This window comes from Schistocerca piceifrons, chromosome 2 (genome assembly GCF_021461385.2).
Source record: "Schistocerca piceifrons isolate TAMUIC-IGC-003096 chromosome 2, iqSchPice1.1, whole genome shotgun sequence".
Lineage (NCBI taxonomy): Eukaryota > Metazoa > Arthropoda > Insecta > Orthoptera > Acrididae > Schistocerca > Schistocerca piceifrons.
The window spans coordinates 309,565,737-309,588,684 of NC_060139.1; the positions used below are offsets into that span (position 1 = coordinate 309,565,737).

Consider the following 22,948-nt stretch of genomic DNA (forward strand, 5'->3'; position numbering starts at 1 on the left):
CCTTTGATTGTCGTTCTATAATAATGCGTGACATCACCGACAACTTTAATCTCTGCACAATTGAGTGTACCTTTAACCCATACGGACACAGACTCTGATTCATTTACTTTACGACGATTCCTCGTCCTAAGAACCAACGACATTGTAGGTATATAGTAAGATGAACCACGACGTCTGTTATACACTTCACATATCTGAAATGTACGATAATCAATAACTTCTCTGCTGTTAAAAGTCTCCAGCCCTGATACAGTCTCCACTTTACCACCACGAACTAGAGCCACAGTAACCCAACCATTACCATGTGCACTAGCATCTGTATTAATAAGCGTAAAACTCAGTACGCATCCAGAAAACACTGAAGGACCATGAAGAATAACTTGCGCACCTACTCCGCTCTTCGTAGTCATAGATACATTATCAATACCTTTATACACTGTAAGGCGCGAACGCCTTCTCCTCCTAAAATAACGCGGCATAACTAGTCTGAATTTTACACTTACTAATACTGATGCTAATGTACATGGTAATGGTGTGGTTACTGTGGCTCTAGTTCGTGGTGGTAAAGTGGAGACTGTATCAGGGCTGGAGACTTTTAACAGCCGAGAAGTTATTGCTTAGCGTACATTTCAGATATGTGAAGTGTATAACAGAGATCGTGGTTCATCTTACTATACGTCTACAATGCCGTTCATCTACATCTACATACATACTCCGCAATCCATCGTACGGTGCGTGGCGGAGGGTACCTCGTACCACAACTAGCATCTTCTCTCCCTGTTCCACTCCCAAACAGAACGAGGGAAAAATGACTGCCTATGTGCCTCTGTACGAGCCCTAATCTCTCTTATCTTATCTTTGTAGTCTTTCCACGAAATAAAAGTTGGCGGCCGTAAAATTGTACTGCAGTCAGCCTCAAGTGCTGGTTCTCTAAATTTCCTCAGCAGCGATTCACGAAAAGAACGCCTCCTTTCCTCCAGAGACTCCCACCCGATATCCTGAAGCATTTCTGTAACACTCGCGTGATGATCAAACCTACCATTAACAAATCTAGCAGCCCGCCTCTGAATTGCTTCTATGTCCTCCCTCAATCCGACCTGATAGGGATCCCAAACGCTCGAGCAGTACTCAAGAATAGGTCGTATTAGTGTTTTATAAGCGGTCTCCTTTACAGATGAACCACATCTTTCCAAAATTCTACCAATGAACCGAAGACGACTATCCGCCTTGCCCACAACTGCCATTACATGCTTGTCCCACTTCATATCGCTCAGCAATGTTACGCCCAAATATTTTAATCGACGTGACTGTGTCAAGCGCTACACCACTAATGGAGTATTCAAACATTACGGGATTCTTTTTCCTATTCATCTGCATTAATTTACATTTATCTATATTCAGAGTTATCTGCCATTCTTTATACCAATCACAAATCCTGTTCAAGTCATCTTGTATCCTCCTACAGTCACTCAACGACGACACCTTCCCATACACCACAGCATCATCAGCAAACAACCGCACATTGCTATCCACCCTATGCAAAAGATCATTTATGTAGACAGAAAACAGCAGCAGACCTACCACACTTCCCTGGGGCACTCCAGATGATACCCTCACCTCCGATGAACACTCACCATCGAGGACAACGTACAGGGTGCTATTACTTAAGAAGTCTTCGAGCCAGTCACATATTTGGGAACCAATCCCATATGCTCGTACCTTAGTTAGGAGTATGCAATGGGGCACCAAGTCAAATGCTTTCCGGAATCAAGGAATATGGCATCCGTCTGATACCTTTCATCCATGGTTCGCAAGATATCATGTGGAAAAAGGGCGAGTCGCGTTTCGCAGGAGCGATGCTTTCTAAAGCCGTACTCATGCATGGATAGCAACTTCTCTGTCTCAAGGAAATACATTATATTCGAACTGAGAATATGTTCGAGAATCCTGCAACAAACCGATGTTGGTTCTTAGTCCGACAGTGTTTATTCAGCTAATGAAGAAACCGAGAAATATGAACTGATGGCAATGTCTTGAAAGGGCTGCGTGGAACAGGAAAGGTCGGCTCACCTTGCCCTTCTTGGTAGTGGAGCCGATCGCCTTCTCGATGTACTCGCGCTCCTCGTACGAGATGCGCGGGTGCTGGGCGGGCGAGTCGTAGATGAGGAAGAACCAGGCGATGCTCCAGACGGTGCCCACCAGGCCAGTCGAGTAGAAGACCGACTCCCAGCCGAAGGAGGCGATCAGCAGCCCGCACACCGGCATCGTGATGGCCGCGCCCAGCGCCGACGCTGAACACACACATACACGCATGCATTGCACTAGGTAGCGATGGATAAGTAGTCTAAGTCTGTTTCGCTGATTTGGTGTAATTACGATGTACTGGTTTCAAAAATGACATTGGTTTTGGTCAATCGGATCAAATTTTTGAATTACTGAATTTTCTTTTGTTATGACAAACATAGCAAACCGCTGAGCAAACACTAATTTATTATTTCACAATTTACTTCTTTACATTAAACTTGGTATTTTTATTTGTAGATAAAAGAAATGCCTTCAGAAAGAAGACGGTGCTAAAATAATCCCGATTGGGAAACTCGCGGGAGAGCGGGAGAGCGGGAGAGCGGGATACAGTAGTGTTGTGCTGTTTTGTAGACCGTAGAATGCTGAAACCTACTGTAGTGACATGTAGCTATGTCTCTTAATGGAGAGGAAGATGGGGCAGCCATCTTGACTCAGTTTGGAGTAAGACTTGTAAGCGAACGGCCGTCCTTCACGTTTCCAGTTTTGTTTTTGTAGCCAGCCGCTGTGGCCTTGCGGTTCTAGGCGCTTCAGCCCGGAACCTACGGTCGCAGGTTCGAATCCTATCTCGGGCATGGATGTGTGTGATGTCCTTAGGTTAGTTAGGTTTAAGTAGTTCTAAGTCTAGGGGACTGATGAGCTCAAATGTTAAAGCCCATTGTGCTCAGAGCCATTTGAACCATTTGGGTTTTTGTAATTTTAGGTGAATTTAAACGCAAGATAAACTGACAAATCTTGATTCTATCCCCTTAATTGATAGGCAATCTTAAAGTGTATGCCATTCGCTATACTTTAGTTACATAATACGTTTACATCTGTCAGTTATTATCTTCCATAAAAGTTGTTTACCTGAAATGTGCTCATGGGGCGGAATGGAACGGGGTAGAATGGGATAGTGTACCGTTCTGTCCCTTGATTTTTTGATGCAAGTAGATTTCGAAATACATATTTCTTTTTTTCCTTGCTTTTCCAGACGGAGTGAACTTACATTGGAAAGACTAATAGACAACAATGATATAGTAAATCAATCGAAATATCACTATCAGCCGCGTTATCTTCTGAAATTGGAGTATTAAAAGCATCTACGGAATTCAAGTGCCCATATCAACGTTGGAAAGATACGTTCGTAAAGCTAAGAATAATACCAACAACAGAATTGACAAATCAGATGGGAAATATAAATGTCCTCACAGCAGAACAAAAAGCCAAACTAGCAGCATACCTGAAGTCAACGGAGAGAAGACTTTTTACTCCAACGATGCAACATCTCACTGTCACATCATTAGGCTACGAGGAGGCAGAAACAAATGGCTTACAACACAGCTTTGACAGAGAAACTTGCCTTTTTCTGCAGTAATGGATTATAGATTTATTACTAGGTATACTGTGTTGCCTATTCGCATGTGAAAAGATACACCTGGAGCACGAGCGATGGGATTCAATAAAGTAACAGTAACTTCGTATTAAGCATTAAAAATAATTCTACATTTTTCACAATGACGTTGAAATATTTTCTTATTGTTAACGAAAGAGGAAGCCGCCTGGTAGAATTTTGCACAGAGCATAACTTAATCATAGCTAACACTTGGTTCAAGAATCATGAAAGAAGGTTGTATACATGGAAGAACCCTGGCGATACTAGAAGGTTTCAGATAAATTATATAATGGTAAGACAGAGATCTAGGAACCAGATTTTAAATTGAAAGACATTTCCAGGGGCAGATGTGGACTCTGACTACAATCTATTGGTTATGAACTGTAGATTAAAACTGAAGAAACTGCAAAAAGGTGGGAATTTAAGGAGATGGGGCCTGGATAAACTGAAAGAACCAGAGGTTGTACAGAGTTTCAGGGAGAGCATAAGGGAACAATTGACAGGAATAGGGGAAAGAAATACAGTAGAAGAAGAATGGGTAGCTTTGAGGAATGAAATAGTGGAGGCGGCAGAGCATCAAGTAGGTAAAAAGACGAGGGCTAGTAGAAATCCTTGGATAACAGAAGAGATACTGAACTTAATTGATGAAAGGAGAAAATACAAAAATGCAGTAAATGAAGCAGGCAAAAAGGAATACAAACGTCTCAAATATGAGATCGACAGGAAGTGCAAAATGGCTAAGCAGGGATGGCTAGAGGACAAATGTAAGGATGTAGAGGCTTATCTCACTAGGGGTAAGTTGGATACTGCCTACAAGAAAATTAAAGAGACCTTTGGAGAAAAGAGAACCAGTTGCATGAATATCAAGAGCTTAGATGGAAACCCAGTTCTAAGCAAAGAAGGGAAAGCAGAAAGGTGGAAGGAGTATATAGAGGGTCTATACAAGGGCGATGCTGTTGAGGACAATATTATGGAAATGGGAGAGGAGGTAGATGAAGATGAAATGGGAGATATGATACTGCGTGAAGAGTTTGACAGAGCACTGAAAGACCTATGTCTAAACAAGGCCCCGGGATTAGACAACATTCCAATAGAACTACTGACAGCCTCGGGAGAGCCAGTCCTCACAAAACTCTACCATCTGGTGAGCAAGATGTATGAGACAGGCGAAATACCTTCAGACTTCAAGAAGAATATAACAATTCCAATCCCAAAGAAAGCAGGTGTTGACAGATGTGAAAATTACCGAACTATCAGTTTAATAAGTCAGAGCTGCAAAATACTAACGCGAATTCTTTACAGACGAATGGAAAAACTGGTAGAAGCCGACCTCGGGGAAGATCAGTTTGGATTCCGTAGAAATGTTGGAACACGTGAGGCAATACTGACCCTACGACTTATCTTAGAAGAAAGATTAAGGAAAGGCAAACCTACGTTTCTAGCATTTGTAGACTTAGAGAAAGCTTTTGACAATGTTGATTGGAATACTCTCTTTCAAATTCTAAAGGTGGCAGGGGTAAAATACAGGGAGCAAAAGGCTATTTACAATTTGTACAGAAACCAGATGGCAGTTATAAGAGTCGAGCGGCATGAAACGGAAGCAGTGGTTGGGAAGGGAGTGAGAGGGTTGTAGCCTCTCCCCGATGCTATTCAATCTGTATATTGAGCAAGCAGTAAAGGAAACAAAAGAAAAGTTCGGAGTAGGTATTAAAATCCATGGAGAAGAAATAAAAACTTTGAGGTTCGTCGATGACATTGTAATTCTGTCAGAGACAGCAAAGGACTTGGAAGAGCAGTTGAACGGAGTTGACAGTGTCTTGAAAGGAGGGTATAAGATGAACATCAGCAAAAGCAAAACGAGCATAACGGGATGTAGTCGAATTAAGTCGGGTGATGCTGAGGGAATTAGATTGGGAAATGAGACAGTTAAAGTAGTAAAGGAGTTTTGATATTTGGGGAGCAAAATAACTGATGATGGTCGAAGTAGAGAGGATATAACATGTAGACTGGCAATGGCAAGGAAAGCGTTTCTGAAGAAGAGAAATTTGTTAACATCGAGTATTGATTTAAGTGTCAGGAAGTCGTTGCTGAAAGTATTTGTATGGAGTGTAGCCATGCATGGAAGTGAAACATGGACGATAAATAGTTTGGACAAGAAGAGAATAGAAGCTCTGCGAAATGTGGTGCTACAGAAGAATGCTGAAGATTAGATGTGTAGATCACATAACTAATGAGGAGGTATTGAATACAATTGGGGAGAAGAGGAGTTTGTGGCACAACGTGACTAGAAGAAGGGATCGGTTGGTAGGACATGTTCTGAAGCATCAAGGGATCACCAATTTAGTACTGGAGGGCAGCGTGGAGGGTAAAAATCGTAGACGGAGACCAAGAGATGAATACACTAAGCAGATTCAGAAGGATGTAGGCTGTAGTAGGTACTGGGAGATGAAGAAGCTTGCACAGGATAGAGTAGCATGGAGAGCTGCATCAAACCAGTCTCAGGACTGAAGACCACAACAACAACAACAACAACAACAACAACGAATTTGCGATATTCCTTAGTCTAAATCGTTTATTAAACAACTTTGTATTTTAGTTTTAAGATTATTCTTAATAATTACAATGTTTATGCAGTGATTTCATAAAAAACTGCCTTATCCAAGCCTGCCTCGTGGGTGGGGCAGAACATAAACATGCGGGAATTTCTTTGAAAAACGTAAACAATACATTAGATACAGTTTTAAGGGATTTTCAAGTATAGTTAATTAGGTGTTTTACACCTTTAACAAGCATTTTCTAGTTTTCCATTATTTTACGAAAATTATTAAACCTTAAATATCACTTTCCGCCCCGAGCTCCCTGTGTCCTGCTACATCTGCGGATGAAATAACCTGATCACTAAGGGAAATGCAGTTTCAAGGCTCATAAAGCGTGCTTACCTAACTTACTTTGGTACGCCGATTGGTGACCAAGATAAAGCTTGCGCGCCACATATTCTGGGCAAGACATAGACCATGTATTTGAGCAAGTGGACCAAGGGGAACAAATTTCTTTGAAATTTAGAATTCCCACGGTTTGGAGGAGCGGACAGTCCTTGCCACAGACTACTACTTCTGCGCTATTGATGTGCCTAGGATCAACAGAAAGAAACGGAACAGCCTCACATACTCTGATCTTGCATCGTCAACTCGTCCTGCAGCTCATTGTGAGGAAATTCCGCTAGCGGTTAAGGAAGGGAAGTTCCTTTTTCTTAACTGGAGTGCATTGGTATAGATTGTGTTGTCAGGTTGTCAAAATCCTATGCCTAACTGTTGGCATCAAGATTGAGAGAAAAAAATCTTCAGACAGTCGCTTTCTATCGCAACATACATAAAGAGTTCAACTTTTTTTCCAGAAGAAAAGGACTTGGTGTGCTGTACAGATGTTGGCGAGCTTCTTCACAAGCTTAGGATGCGTAAGTACGAACCGAAAGATTGTTCACTGACAGCAGCAATTTTGCAATCAAGTGCTGTTCCTCACAACATATATTGAGAAGGGCTTCCAAAACAAGATGAAAACCGGCGTGGTTCTCATAGATCTTACAGCAGCCTTCGATACAGTATGGACTGAGGAGCCACTGTTTAAGCTGACTGAGATAATCAGGTAGAAACAGACTTACACCTTAATCAAAAACATGTTACCAGGCAGAAAAATCAAGGTTTCACTTCATGATGTGGGCAGCTAGAGCGTGGTTCTGAATAAGGGCTTGCCACAGGGTTCTACACGAACGCTCATTCTTTTCAATTTACGAGTTGTATCGCCGACATGCCAGACACACAATCAGATAAAACTGGGTGCACAGGTGACCTGGCCAACGGACTTAGAAGCAAAAATTTTAACGACTTCGACAAAATGTTGAATGCAGACCTAGAAGTACTGTACACCTACTATTCCAAGTGGCACCTACATTCAGACCCTAACAAGACGACCAGCACCATAATGCTTCTCAACAATAGAGATACAAATAGAAAACCATAACTCTCTGTGAATGGCCAACGCTTCAAGCATGAGGATAATCCTAAATACTTGGGAGTTTAATTAGGTCGCAGTCTTACGTATAACTCACATCTAGAAGATACAAAACAAAATTAAAATCCTGTAACGCTGTCGTGTTTAAACTATATCGATCGACATGGGTTTATGGAGGACTTCAGCAGCAGCCCTTGTGTACAACGTGGCCGAATACTGTTCGCCAGTCTGGATGAGACGTGCACATCTAGCTAAAGTGGACGACCAACTGAAGGAGACGCTGCGGATATTTAGGGAACGTTCAAGGCCACCTCATGTGCTGGCTCCCCGTTCTAGGAAACATAGAGCCTCCTGAAATTAGGCGGTCACAGTTAGCCACAAGATAGTACAGAAAACTCCTAGACACCCCAGAACTCGCAATACACCAGGACCTAGCACCTACAAACAGGCTTAATTCAGAGTCATCTTTATGGAAAATCGGCGGGAATTGAAAGCTTCTACTCGAAGGCAGCTTGTGGACATAAGAACCGAAACTTTGTGGACGACCTCAACAAGAAGATCGATGGATTCAACCTCCCGAGGAAACTGTGGACAGCTTTGAACCGTGTGAGTACGAGTGTAAACAACAAGTGTAGGTGTAACGAACAAACGCTGCCTACTGGGCAGTCCTGAATGTGAGTGCGGGGAAATCCAGTCTATAGCCCATTTACTCGTGTGTGAAGTGCATGAATATGAAGGTGAGCTGAAGGACATGCACAGACTCCCCGACTCAGTCACAGAGTGTCTCAAGAATGAAGAATGTTGTAACTCAGTATAGAGCTATTATAATATTTTAGTTAATACATTATGTGACGAATGCCTCCGTAAATGCCGAACGAGTAAATAAATTACTAACAGAAACAAACGACCACTCAGATTCGTATTGCTGCACAACTGCAACCATTACGCCTCTATACGGCTCTCTCGACTATACTGGAGGAGAAGTATGAAGCGGTGAAGTACGTGGTAAAAATTTAGACTATCTGCCATGAAAAATATTATCATCCCCACAGTTGGTACATTTCGTACCCAAAAATCATGGAGTATATACTTGAAAATGGCTAATGGCCAAAATTAGGCGTTGTTGATGTAAATAACAGTGATTATACAGGAATAACAGCCAAGGTGGAAGATGGAATTGTGCTTTGCTTGTTCAGTTAGCGTTCCACTTCGAAATTCAACTCTTCTTCATTCTGGAAAAGCCTGACGCACACAGAGGTTTCTTCATCCAAGTAGAAACACCCCCTCGGAAAGCTTCCTGCAACAGTTCGCCTTAGGCCCCCGTAACCTCATCGGGACATTTCGATGGTATGCTCCTGTGGAAACTTACCAGCGTAATCTGTTAGCACCACACACCATGGAAGTTCTGAAAAACACTAAGCATCACCCTTGCCTGATAATGGTTGTGTTTTCACCGTTTTTCGGCGGTGGTGAATCGATTTGTTTCCACTGCTTGCTTTGTTCCTTTTGTTCGGCTTGGTAATGGTACACCCAGGACTCGTCCATGGTGATTAGGTAGGTCAAACAAGACATCTGGCTTTGCCTGAAACACGTAAATCATTTCTGCTACTGCCTCGATTCGATAGACGTTGAACGGGCGTGAGTAGTCAGGAAACCTTGCGAGCGGCGCCGTTTGTGATGTCAAAATGACGTGCAAAATGTTGAAAATTGGTCCATAACTGATTTTAACTTTTTGCACCATCTCTACATCTACCTCTACATCTACATGATTACTCTGCAATTCACATTTAAGTGCTTGGCACAGGGTTCATCGAACCACAATCATACTATCTCTCTACCATTCCACTCCCGAACAGCGCGCGGGAAAAACGAACACCTAAACCTTTCTGTTCGAGCCCTGATTTCTCTTATTTTATTTTGATGATCATTCCTACCTATGTAGGTTGGGTTCAACAAAATATTTTCGCATTCGGAAGAGAAAGTTGGTGACTGAAATTTCGTAAATAGAACTCGCCGCGACGAAAAACGTCTTTGCTTTAATGACTTCCATTCCCAACTCGCGTATCATATCTGCCACACTCTCTCCCCTATTACGTGATAATACAAAACGAGCTGCCTTTTTTGCACCCTTTCGATGTCCTCCGTCAATCCCACCTGGTAAGGATCCCACACCGCGCAGCAATATTCTAATAGAGGACGAACGAGTGTAGTGTAAATTGTCTCTTTAGTGGACTTGTTGCATCTTTTAAGTGTCCTGCCTTCGATTGTGGTACGACAATCTTCGAGTACCAGGGCCTCTACCTCTGTTGTGATTCCGGGTTCATCAAAAAGACATAATCTGCCACGTCCTTCTTCTTCATTCAGACTTTTTTGACCACACTGGAAGCTTTGAGCCACCTAACTATTGCCGTATCATGGTGCACTGTTGCTGCACACTCCCACCAACTTCGCACGGATTGTTGCAATGATATCCCACTTCAAATGCAGAAAACTAATTACCGCCCGATATTTCACTTCATCGGTGGGATACGCAATATTATTTTGGTTCTTCTAGCGTTGTGCGACGGCACTGTACGTGAAGATTTCATTGTGTACCAAGACTGAAAATAAAGCTACACAGCTTTATAAATGGTTCAAATGGCTCTGAGCATTACGGGACTTAACTTCTGAGGTCATCAGTCCCCTAGAACTTGGAACTACTTAAACCTAACTAACCTAAAGACGTCACACACATCCATGCCCGAGGCAGGGTTCGAACTTGCGACCGTAGCGGTCGTGCGGTTCCAGACTGTAGCGCCTAGAACGCTCGGCCACCCCGCCCGGCCACAGCTTTGTAGTTTTTGTTTAACTATAAATACTGTGTTCTGAGATTCCTACGAGCACTTTTGGGTTACCTTTGCACTTACATTACGAGAGCGTGCTGAGAGGTAATGCCTCCGAATTTTGTATGCGAGAACTATTATAGCTCTTTAAACAAAACACATGTTATTAACATTCTACATCTTGATTTTCCATGTCTACATATTTATTTCTCAACATATTCATCTGGGCGACGAACAGATTTCTCCCAACGAGAGACCAGTTTGTTTATACCGTCACTGTACAATGTTGACCTTCGTTGACAGAGCCACAATCTCACGTCTGCCAACACCGCTTCATCATCATTGAAGTGAAGTCCTCAAAATTGTTCTTTAAGGTCTGGAAACAGATGAAAATCGGGTGGAGCCGTGTCGGGAATATGTGGAAGTTGGTCCAATAACAGTGAACCCTAGGCGTCGTATTGTAGCATATGTCACAGCGCTTGTGTGTGGTTTGGCATTGTCATACTGAAGGAGAGAGTGGTCCACGTGTGGACGAACTATTCAAATTCGTGCTTTTAGTTTTCTAAGGGTCTCTCACACGCCGACATAGTTACATTACACACCGCCATGCTGCACCGGAGCCCTTTAGTGGCAGAGGGTCGCAACCTGCGTCAGCAAAGCGGAGACATTGACCGATTATATCCATGATTCGGAGGCATTTCTTCTTAGCACGGCCTCATACTTGCAAATAAAGGACTGCGTTTATGCCCTTACGTTTATATTTCCCATGCTTTGTGAGTGCGTCCAATAACAAACCTCCAACTTACCGCCGCGCGGGGTTGCCGTGCGGTCTAGCTGCGCCTTGCCACGGTTCGCGCGGCTAGCCCCGTCGGAAGTTCAAGTCCTCCCTTGGGCATAAGTGTGTGTGTTGTCCTTAGCGTAAGTTAGTTTAAGTTAGATTAAGTAGTGTGTAAGCCTAGGGACCGATGACCTCAGCTGTTTGGTCCCATAGAACTTACCACAAATTTCCAAAATTTCCAACTTAACCTCCCTCCCCACCCCAGCATCCACTCCGCTGCTACCCTCTACAGTTCCCACGACTCCGCACTTAACCAAGCAGCAAGTTTAAGTACTTTGAACAGCAAGGTCGTGACATGCAGTACATTGAAATCTTATCTTGTGTCTCATCAAATGCTTACAAATGATCGGATATTACATTGCACGCCATCGACATAATCAAATTTGTTTTGCTTGCACGTCCCTTCACTTTTTACAAGAGACCTAAGTACAATCATGGGGGCTCCGGGGCAAGTACATTAAGTGGGCTCCCCTCCCTCTTTTGCATGGTCACCCCCATTGTACTCCACTCCACTGCCAACTCAACAAAACGTCGCCCTCACGTAGTCTCTCACAGCCAGCCCCCCCTCCCCCCCCCCCCCAATGCAAACACTACAGTACACCATTACCCTAGCGGCTCCCCTCTCTCTCGAAGTAAAAAGTGAAATAAGTAAGAAAAACTTAAAAAAGTCACTATTTTATTTTAAATATTTTGGTGAAGTGAAATATAATTTTACCAATTCTTCCCTGAATGTCCGTGAAACAGTTATTCGTCCTTGCATCTTGTACGTAACAAATACTGCCCACTACCCAAGGTAAAGTCAATGAAATGTAAAATCAGACTATTTATATGATAATTTTTATTTAACTAGTGAGACAACCTCTTACGTTCAGAACAAAAGCATGAATCACCAATAAAGGGGAAAAAATTGAATAATTTCGCAGAAAGTCAAAAATTTAATACTCTGCTACACGACAAAACAAGTACATATAGGTAATTTCAAAATAGTTCTTCAGTTTAAAAATCCTCGTAAAAATGTGAGCTGCTAATGAAATGTATGTTAGTGAGGTAAATAATTATCTTAATTAACTGAGTTTTACGTTCTTCTCGTATATGCAAAATGGTTTATTATTTTAGAAACATCACATGTCAGTTGTCTTTCAGTTTCTGCATAGGTTTAGACGCCTACCTCAGGGATGTCAACCCTTGTTGATTACCTGAGCCACATTGGAAGAAGACAAGTATCTTTGAGCCACACATAATATGCTTAACACTAACAATAATCGCTGAGCAAAAAAATAAGTGTGTGTGTGTGTGTGTGTGTGTGTGTGTGTGTGTGTGTTTGTGTGTTTGTGTGTGTGTGTGTGTGTGTGTGTGTGTGTCCGGAGGGGGGGGGGGGATGGAACAAGGAGAGAATAGCAAATTGAAAGTATTCGATTTATCATAACTTTATATAAACGGAATTTCATAGAATATTTCTTTCGGCGATCGTGTGATAGATGTCAACTTCTTGGGCCTAGCTGACAGTTGCTTTGGGCCACCTGCGGCCCCTCGAGGTGCAGGTTGGGCACCCCTGGTCTACATTTTCATCTATATCTCGTTGCAAATAGCGTGGCAGAGTTCACTTTTTGTTGAACCATACATTAAAGTCTGTTCCCGTTCCATTCGTGGACGGAGCGTGTGGAGAATGAATGCTTCTGCGCCACTGTGCGAACTTTCATTTCTATTATTTTATTCGCACGATCTCTGTGGGATAGCTGCTAGGGGACTGAGGAACATTCGTGGTTTCTGCTGTGAAAGATGTCTTGGATTTTTCCAAAGGCGTTCTTGAGAGATGAGCCGCGTATTGATTCGAGTACTGCTACTTAAGATGTTCCAACACCTCTGTCACACTCTACCGCCGGCTGGAGAGGCCTGTGACCATTCACGCCAGCCTTCTCTTACTGACAGCACTGCGCGACCATTTAAGAAGTGTTTGTAGCTTGGGAAAAGAATGCTTAGTTTTGCTAGCAGCCATTAGTTCGGTTAGACGTATCAGAATGGCTTTAAATTTATTCCTTATTAACATTATCTGTTATGGAAACAGAAGAGAAATATCAGAAGATAATTTCCTTGAAAAACTTAAATGCTTCATTTTAAGATCGTCGTCTCAGGCGGTAGATATGAAAAAAACATTGTAATGCTACTACGCGTCTGTAATACACTTCATTCCTTCTTTTACCTTAATCGCATACCTACATAACGTCGGCATGGTCATTATTGCATTTGGCGTTATTAATGTTAGAGGGCAGCCAGGTGTCCTTCCTGTCACCACCATTTTATCCCGCCCCTCGTCCCTCGCCACCTCTGCCCCTAACGAAGATCAGAAAGAAAACTTAATAATATTATTTTATAGTATTTATACAGCCATGAGTCACACAGATGGTATCATAACCGGTTTCGGTTGCTTACAAAGTCATCATTAGATTTTTTTGCATAAAGGAAAGAAAAAAAGGGAATAATAAAATAGTAGGAAACTCAAATACAAACTCAAACCAATTTCTACACAGATCTACTTGCATCTAAATATGTTACGCAGCAAACTCGCCAAAGTAAAACTAAAGAACGCAGGAGAGGCAATGTAAATGGCGTACTGCTTGTTCTATAAAATCACGGGAATTCAGCCGATCCAATGATACTCTTCTCTTAGAAGAGACTTCTTCGATACTGGTGGATTCCTATAATTTTCTGCCTCCTCGTTGATTGGTGGAACTGAAGGCTTTATGTTGCTAGAAGGGAGCAAGTTCACTCTAGAAAATAGCTCCCACTCAACTGCATAATCACAATGGAGTAAACTATAGATGGACACCGAGGCTACTGATGCAAACGTCCATTTGTAACGTGTATGTCTAGAGATGACCAAGAGGCAATTGAAAGAGCCCCTGCGTATGTACGGATATGCAACACGCCTATCGTTAAGGCTTTTGTGAAGCGGCGATTACGGCGTTAAACGTGAGAATAATGCAACATAAGCTAGTGGTTGCGCTTGAGAACGCGTGTTACAATCATGTCTTCCAAGTTTCGATACTTTTACAATTCTACGAACAATGTATTTAAAATCACAGCAAATTTTATTATACTGCCACCAATAGTAGGCCTCATAGAACCGTAAACGATTTATAAGTTAGTGTCAGACTGTTCGCTGAAGATGCTCTCATCTACAAGAAAGTATATTGCCTAGGTGAGCGTAAGAAGATGCAGAACGACTTGGACAGTATTTCTATTTGATGCAATGTGTGACAACACTGTAAGTTTCGATAAATGCAGTACTATGCTCATAACAAAGACAAGTAGTATCACAATGAAAAATTCGACATAAAGGTTCCAGAATCCTTCAAGTCGTTTAAATATCCAGTAGCAATACCACTTAGTCTAATACGTGAAATCATTAAAAGAAAGGCGAATGGAAAGCTTAGGGGTTCTGATAAGGTTCTAGGAAAGTGTGGTGCATCTGGGAAAAAAGTCATATGAAAGAAACTAGTGCGAGAAATTCTAGAATATTGCTCTAGCATTTCGATCTCCTATAAAGACTACTTGACAGCAAACATTAGAGATTCCAGAGTCGCTCCGATAGGATCGTACTAGCTCAGTACAGAGCGTATGAAATCCCAACAGAGAGGCTGCTACACTTTAAGCGCGAGTCTCAGAACGAAGAAGTTCTTGTGAAACTCTGTTGGGAAAATTTGTGGAACTGGTATCCAGAAAGACTGTACAATAACTCTGTAACTTCCATCGTATATCCTACGCAGGGATGATGTGAATAAGATGCCGAGGCATACAGAAGGTCATTTCTCCCTCGCTTCATGCAGGAATAGAGTATGATAGTAACTCGTTTGTTTTGGCCCAAAGTGGCCTCCTCTGTGCACTGTACAGCGGCTTGTGTAGTTATAAGTAAATGTGGGAATAATAGAAGATGGGCAATATAAAACTGGCCCGGAAAAATTTCATATACCGTAATATAGCCAACCCTACATACCCCATCCGCAGCTGGAGCAGTTGATGTAATTTGGTATACCTCTCTTAAGGCGCAGGAAATTTTTGCAGGCCAGTTTTATATTACCTGTTCCATATTATCTTTGTGCTTAGTTAATATTTTATGCCTGCAATTATTTGCTAACAGAAAGTTAAACTATTTTACCTATGAATTATTTCAAATACAGGTATTGACTGGAAATATTGCTCGGATCATGCTTTACAGTGAGTTTTGAGATTTCAGAAAGTGAATTTTTGTGGTAAGTTCCTCTGGGGCCAAACCGCTGAGGTCATCGGTCCCTAGGCTTACACACTACTTAATCTAACTTGAACTATCTTACACTAAGGACAACACACACACCCATGCCTGAGGGAGGACTCGAACCTCCGACTGGGGTAGCCGAGCGAACCGTGGCAAGGCACCCTAGACCGCGCAGCTACCCCGCACAGCTGAGAAAGTAAAAATATTGTTCTTCGGTTAATGTGAGTTTGTTGTAAGAATAACTCGCATTTCTGTAAAGCATAAATACATGTCACGCAAGCTTTTTACGTTCAAAGATGGCATTTAGTCAGCTGTTTCCAAACTGTAAGTCAAATAACGAGCTTTCACTACAATCTCTCTGGCTACTAATCTTGCTGCATCTCCTTCCCCCCCCCCCCCCCCCCCCCTCTTTGCTTTACCCATCGTATGTCCCACAAAACCAGTAGACCTTCTGGTGTGCACTCACCCATGGTGTTGGCGATGAACTTGCTGCGCTCCATAGGTGGAATCCACTTGGCCACCATGGGGTGAATGGACGGCCACGTTACTCCCTGTAAACAGGAGACGGTATTCATACAACAATTACAGAGCTGTAACTCTTTTACCTGAGAAAACTAGAAACTAGAATAACAACGTATGGTACTATCAGCTCCCTTATTACAGATTTACTCATCTGATTTACAATGCATTTTTTTTCTTTACCACTTCCTTTGGTAACAATGTTAAGACATGAGACTTTCTCTTTCATCTATCCTGACATCATACGTAACTTTGTTATAGATGAAACATTACTCCCATGTTTATGGTTAAAATGTACAATTTAACTGAATGAAAACATATACAGTACTACTACTACTACTAATAATAATAATAGTAATAATCTTAGTTGAATCTATAACGGACTGTCGAATTTAATGCTACTGAAACCATTAAGAGGTGCTACCTTTATGGCTGCCGTACAACAATATCAGACTTTTTAGCTACTATACGTTGATCGGCATGAATGTTGGGCCCGAAGCTATCTCGTGGCCGATTCCGTTGTTTAGGGGAAGCGTATGTATCTGGGAAAGCAAGCATCGTGTGTTCGCTTCCCTGTCAGGTATGACTATGACTGTGTCATTCCTGTGCGTGTCCTCTAAATATAATACAAAGTAATTCATGGAATGGAATGTATTCGATTCTAACTTTAGCTGTTATATAGCTTGGTTCATCGCTGATGTCAGGAGTCCAAGTAACAACAATTCTTTAAAACAATCAACATATAAATATTGACTGAACCATAGCAGCTACCAAGTCTGACACAGGATGTTGCTTGGATTTTTTGTCGCGTCAGATTTTTTTGTAAACTCAAGCTTTCAACGACTTCCACTGCCTTTATCCTCAGGAGTTATCTATGGTACAAATATGCCGTGCGACACTTTCGTATTTAGTAGACCAAACTATATCTGGGAACGCAACGAAGTCACGAATCTTCCATTATCTACCAGAGATTATGTCGATATCTGAGACTGAGGAACATTAGTCGCGATGCTGATTCTGTATATGGAAGAGAACTCGCTTGTTTCTCTATAGCGTTTCAACGTCGGGCACTCGTCTCCGTGCACTACTAATCGTACAGCAACTGTCCCACTTTCTGTTATTGTTGCACATTCTGATTTCAACGGCTTCTTTTATGACAGAATGCCCATAAATAGATGCATGGTACGTTTGCTATGACGCTGTGTTCAGTAACAGTAGACTTGTCGAAATCGCAATATTTAATGTCGCGCCAGTGCTCTGCGTACCTTTCTGGAAGCTGTACTTACAGTAGAGTGACCAACGTAACTGATACCTCTTTCACAAGGAATTTTCCAAACTCTGAGACCAAGGCTGTCATTTATTGGGCGCATCAGTTATTGAATTTTCTTGGGTGGTCAGAAAATGGACTGAATACCTTGTGTACCCACGACCCTTCCTGTGACGACAGAGTAAGTCGTTGAAAACCTGAGTTTACAAACAAATCTGACACAGAAAGATACTCTAAAAACATTTATCTAAAATGTCGACGCGTAAGGACGTTTTCAAGTTTGACATTGTTATTATGGCTCTTGATTGATTTGTAAGTCCCTTATGATGTAGATATTAACGACAAAAGGAGTCCAGGAGCAGCTGAACATGAGCTTGGCGATTAAAAATGTGTGTTTGGTGAAAACTGAGGTCATCTCTTTCAGAATCAATATTACAGAATCTCAAGAGGATTTGGCCTACAATTCCAGGATGCTGTCCACAAAGTGACATGCAATTAAAGTAACTTCATTGTGTAAGTACCACAAGTGCTTTATGAATGTAGGCGATCATTATCAAATCGAAATGTATACAACAGAGAAGAGTTAACAAGGGGTCACAATAACTACAGAAAAAAACGTCGTATGCACTAGGAACTGATATAGATTTCTTTCATCAAAACCGTATAAGGAGAATTTCTTGACGCTGAGATCACATCTAACCATAGAAGGTAGTATAATGGAGAAGACAGTCCCAGAACGTGCTAGAAGAGGAGGAAGAATCTGGTCATCCAGTAAGGCGATGAGTGTGTTTGCGGAGGACTGAATGATATGTGCTTAAATAAGCCAGCAGGAGATGATAACATGCCTCCTGCGCTACTAAAATCTGTGGGCGACGTAGGAACTTTCAAGTAATTTGAATATGCGTCAAAAATCTATGAAATGGGTGACTTAACTTTAAATTTCTGTGAAAGTATTATCGTCACATGGACAAAGAAGGCACAAGTGGATAAATGCAAAAACTATCGGACAGTTGGTCTGACAAGTCACAACTGTAAACTGTAATCAGATTAATGTACAGAATGACAGAAGACATACCGAACGTCGAACAGTCTGGTTTCATGAAAAACAGTTCTGAACTTGCGCTTAGCAGTGGAAGGGAGACTGAAGTCTGGACATGGTCCTAGAATATGTGAACTTACAGAAAGCTTTTGACAATGTAAGGCAAACGAATAACCTACATCACCTATAAAATCCAAGGGGAGGGGGGGCGTAATAATAATGGAAGATCACGAACGACAAGTTGTGTTAAAAAGCGTGTATCGAAGGAGAAGGAGAAGAAACTGCAAGAAAATGTTGGAGGTGCACATGCAACCGACATCAGTGCTAAGGTTTGCACACGACATTGCCCTTCTAGCCATATATAAGGAGCGTCTAGAAGAAGTGGTGTGAACAGGATAGTTAGAATATTGCAAAGAGGGGCAGATAAACAGTAGTACGACATAGTTAACATCAAAATTGGGAACGGTACAGTAATGGAAGAAGTAAGATTACACAGAAATGGCTGAAACAAGCAACACGTTAGATGTAGATAAGGACGGGAAAAGAAATAGTCTTTTTATAAAAGATGTCTCCTGGTAGCAGGTATCGAAACGGAAGTGAGGAAGAAATTCACAGAAAGCGAATATCTGGGGCACAGCATGTAACACTTTCATGCCGATGTGCTCTTTGACCATTTATTATTGTATATATACTTGCTTTTATCTTTAGGTAAATTTATATGTACACGATGTATGAATTAATTTGTTTATTTTGCTGTATAATCAATTATGTATATTATGTAAATATCGCTGAGTAATCACTGAGGGAATGCTAAGGAAACGTTAGGTTTTTGTCAACGAATAAGTATCGGGGAGTAGCGGCGTCTCTGGACGCGGGAGGATGTTACGTCAGAGCGCGCGCTACGCAGAGAGAGAAGTCTGGTGTGAGACTTGGTGAAGTGTGGACGCATGGATGGCGTGCACTGTACTGGAGAAGTGATTGTTTAGCGGCACGTGGCAAGTGATGAGCGTGGGCGGTGGAAATATTGGCTGCAGCAACATCAAGAACCCGCCACGCCAATAACATTGCCAATAACTCCCGTGCTCGCTAATTATCATGGAAAGGAGCCAGCAGCAGTATCGTCGTGAGCAACTTCGTCACGGCGAGAATGGACTGAAGTAAAATTGCTGCATCACAGCTTATTGTCAACAAGTTTTGTAACGGCGTTACTCAGCTTTGTGGTGTTTTGCGAGTGAATAATTACCATAGTTTAATCAAAACTGTTTACCCGTGATTCTTCTAAAATCATTCACCAAGTAGGTTCCTGTCCTGTCCTATTGTTACAATAATCCGAGTACCGTTTATGAAAAATGAAAATTGCAGTGCCAGTTAATTTTCCTTATGAACTAAATGATTCAGTTAGATTAAAGATTTGAACTTACAGCATTCAGTAATTTCAGTCTCACTAACTTTAAATTTGAACTTTAATCTGGGGCGATCTAATTGTTGCAATTAGTAAATCAACTAATCAAATTAAAATGATTCCTGGCACTATGAACAAAAGCACTAACTAGAATTAATGCGTGAGTGCAAATATCAGTGATTATTGTAATTTGTTGTTAGTAAAGTCCTGGTTCACACTTTGACTTGCAATCGTGCTAAAGTATAATAATTACCTTTTGATACAGTAATTATCAATTTCTGCTTCCCTGTTCAGAAGTCAATAGAGTTTCTTTTAATTATTTTTTGCGATTTTCCAAAATTCATATGAAATTAGTAGACGTTATTGTGAGGTAGGGCCATTGTCACTTACAACAGTAAGTAACCATTAATCTAAGTGTTATCTTGTATGTTGGCAAAATTTTAGCTCTATTAGTTAACGATATTTCGATTGCAAACCATTTTCTTTCTCGCATTATTACGTAAATGTTTCAATTGTTTTTGCTAACGTGCGTGCAGCCCTCTGCTGCCGCGCGTGTTCGAGTAATTCTTGAAATTGACTGTTCGGCTCATTAAATCACCTACCGAACAGAAATTTTGCCCACTTGGTCTGGCGACCGTATTTCTTTTAGCTATAATTATTTCAGTAACTCTTATTATTCTTTCCGATCCACGTGATACACCTTCTCGTTGGCACAGTACGTGAATGATAGCACAAACCTTTCGAACAACCATTCTAAATATTACAGTAATTAAGTAGGCGGAATAGGTTGCCCTAGAAGGCATATTGTTGTTAACCTCCCCCTCATTTATCGACTTTATACTGAATCTTCGGAACGATAACCTTTTCAAAATTTTATTCCAATTGTTTAGGCACATGCTTACACGGTCATATATTTCTAAGGGGGACGTTACAAGCATTGTACGAAAATGGAACGTCGACCATCAGAAACCCGAAGAAGAATAAGTCCGAATTGTTTGTAGCATCGTGCTATCGAAGGCTGTTAAAATTGTGTGAACAAGTAAAATATGAAATGGGTTATGCAGTAGATGGGCAAAATGAATCTTTGGAATGTCCTGCCAGAAGACGGTACAGGCTAGTGGGGCACCTGCTAAAGTCTGTTGCAACACTGCCCCATGGTGCAAGGCGCCCATGCCTGTCCTCATCGTTCTGCAGATGGTGTAGGCTGTGCGCCAGAAGGCCGTATTGCGTGCGCCGTGCGCGTGCACCAGCTGCTTGGCTACCCCATGCCCGCAGGCACTGGGCCAGAGCAGTACGATCAAGCACATTAGTGAAAAACTGCCCGCACATCAGCCGTTCGTCCACTTCTGCCCACCTGTGCCCGGGACAACCCGGTTGCCCCGAGCTGGTACGCAAGCTGCAACAAGCTCCTAAAGCCGTCGGCACAAGGGACGCAGCAGGTAACATTCACGTGCACACAGACTGGATATCCCACGTCACGGGGCCGTCGGCACACGTCACGAGCTGGTTAACGTGATTTTACGCTCGCAGCGCTCTCTATCGGTACTTGTCGGCTTTATTTGGCTCGCAAACCATACAGTTTGTTCATGAAAATGGACACGCGCAGAATTACTATGTTTGCTCTATTAAAACGCACATTTCCTTTTTTGATCATACGCTAGTCATGTCGATTCGTCGTAGAGTACATAAATAAAAACTTCAATATCCGTGAACGTGTAATAATACAAAAATGAAAGATACATGTCCGCTCGGGCATCAGCTTGTAAAAGTTCACCCAATCGAACAGATTCACTCCTGACAGAGAGCCACTTATATTTACATAACGTCAAATATTACATAAATTATCTCTATTAATTTCACAGGAAAGTCTTACAACTTTTTAGAAAACACGAAGGTGATTGGGTATAGCGGGTAGCGAATCCTCTTCCAATTCACCCTTGGTTCTAGAGCATGGCGCCATAACCAATTCAGCTTCTATTGGCCTCTTATTTTCTATTATAATCCGCTAAAGGCTTTAATCGCCGAAAGATTATTGACACTTAATTATAACAAATCCTAAGACCAGCAACACGTTTTCATGAATCTTCAGTGGGTCGTTGCCATAATAGGGCTTGCACTCATAACAAGCGAATTATAACGCTAAAATAACTAAATACGAAAATTCTTTAACCACTAATATGACGTTTCCCATCGTTATATTACAACAAATCGTGCCAATAACTATTCCTTCTTGAGTCATTCAATGTGCTGATGCTTAAAAACAGCAAACATGCATGGGGTGTAACGCATAACATAAAGACCACCGAATATGGGCTTCTGTTGCACAGGACAAATACAGTATGGTGCCCTGCTTTCTGCTTGAGACGCAGGGAGCGTTCTTGCTTCCTACTGGTTCTACTTTATGTGGCATGCTGCCGAAATGTCGCAGAACTTATTTACTGTTTCACACGATGAAACGGCTCCCCAACGAGAAATAGCAGGAAGTACCAAGCAAAACTAGTAGAGCATTATGTCAACGTTAACTGACTTGTCCCGCATACCAACGGCGTAAAGTGTACAAGGATAGATGACGAGGTGCTGGAAAGATCACAGAAAAATGGCAGGGTCAGACAAGGGCTACTAGAATGTGCCAGGCAGATTATAGAAAATGTTTAGTGTAATAGTATATACATAGATGAGGAGATTCGCATAAATGGAGAACAGACGGAAGACATCATTGAATCAGTCGAGAGACTAGTCAGTTAAAAAAAAGGAGTGAGTGTTGACGGTAAGAAACATGAGAAGGGGAAGATATGAAGGAACGTCGATCTTTGGAGAGAGTTAGAGAGGATTGTAACTGAATACCTTGTGACCCACGAGTTAAAAGAGACGGACAATGGGAGTAGAAGGTGTAAATCTACATCATACTCTACAAGCCACCTGACTGTTTATAGCGGAGCGTACTTCTGGTAGCAGTAACTGTTCTCCCCTTTCCAGTTCCACTCGCGAATTTCGTAAGTCTCTGTATTAGAGCTTATTTCTCGAATTTTCACATCGTGTCATTTTAGGAGATGTGTGTGGGAGGAAATTATATGTTGTTCGACTCTTCCCAGAAAGTGCTCTCTCGAAGTTTCAGTAGCAAACCT

The 22,948-nt window shown here is 41.9% G+C and overlaps 1 protein-coding gene across 1 annotated transcript in view; it reads right to left on the minus strand.

The window, feature by feature from the left end:
• LOC124776405 (sialin) overlaps nucleotides 1–22,948 on the minus strand; it is a 385,302-nt gene that overhangs the window by 71,174 nt on the left and 291,180 nt on the right. Inside the window, exons 6-7 of the mRNA XM_047251384.1 lie at nucleotides 16,063–16,147; nucleotides 2,071–2,291 (exon numbers count right to left, since the gene is read on the minus strand). Of these exons, the coding sequence (XP_047107340.1) occupies nucleotides 2,071–2,291; nucleotides 16,063–16,147 (306 nt within the window). The remainder of the gene's footprint in view (nucleotides 1–2,070; nucleotides 2,292–16,062; nucleotides 16,148–22,948) is intronic.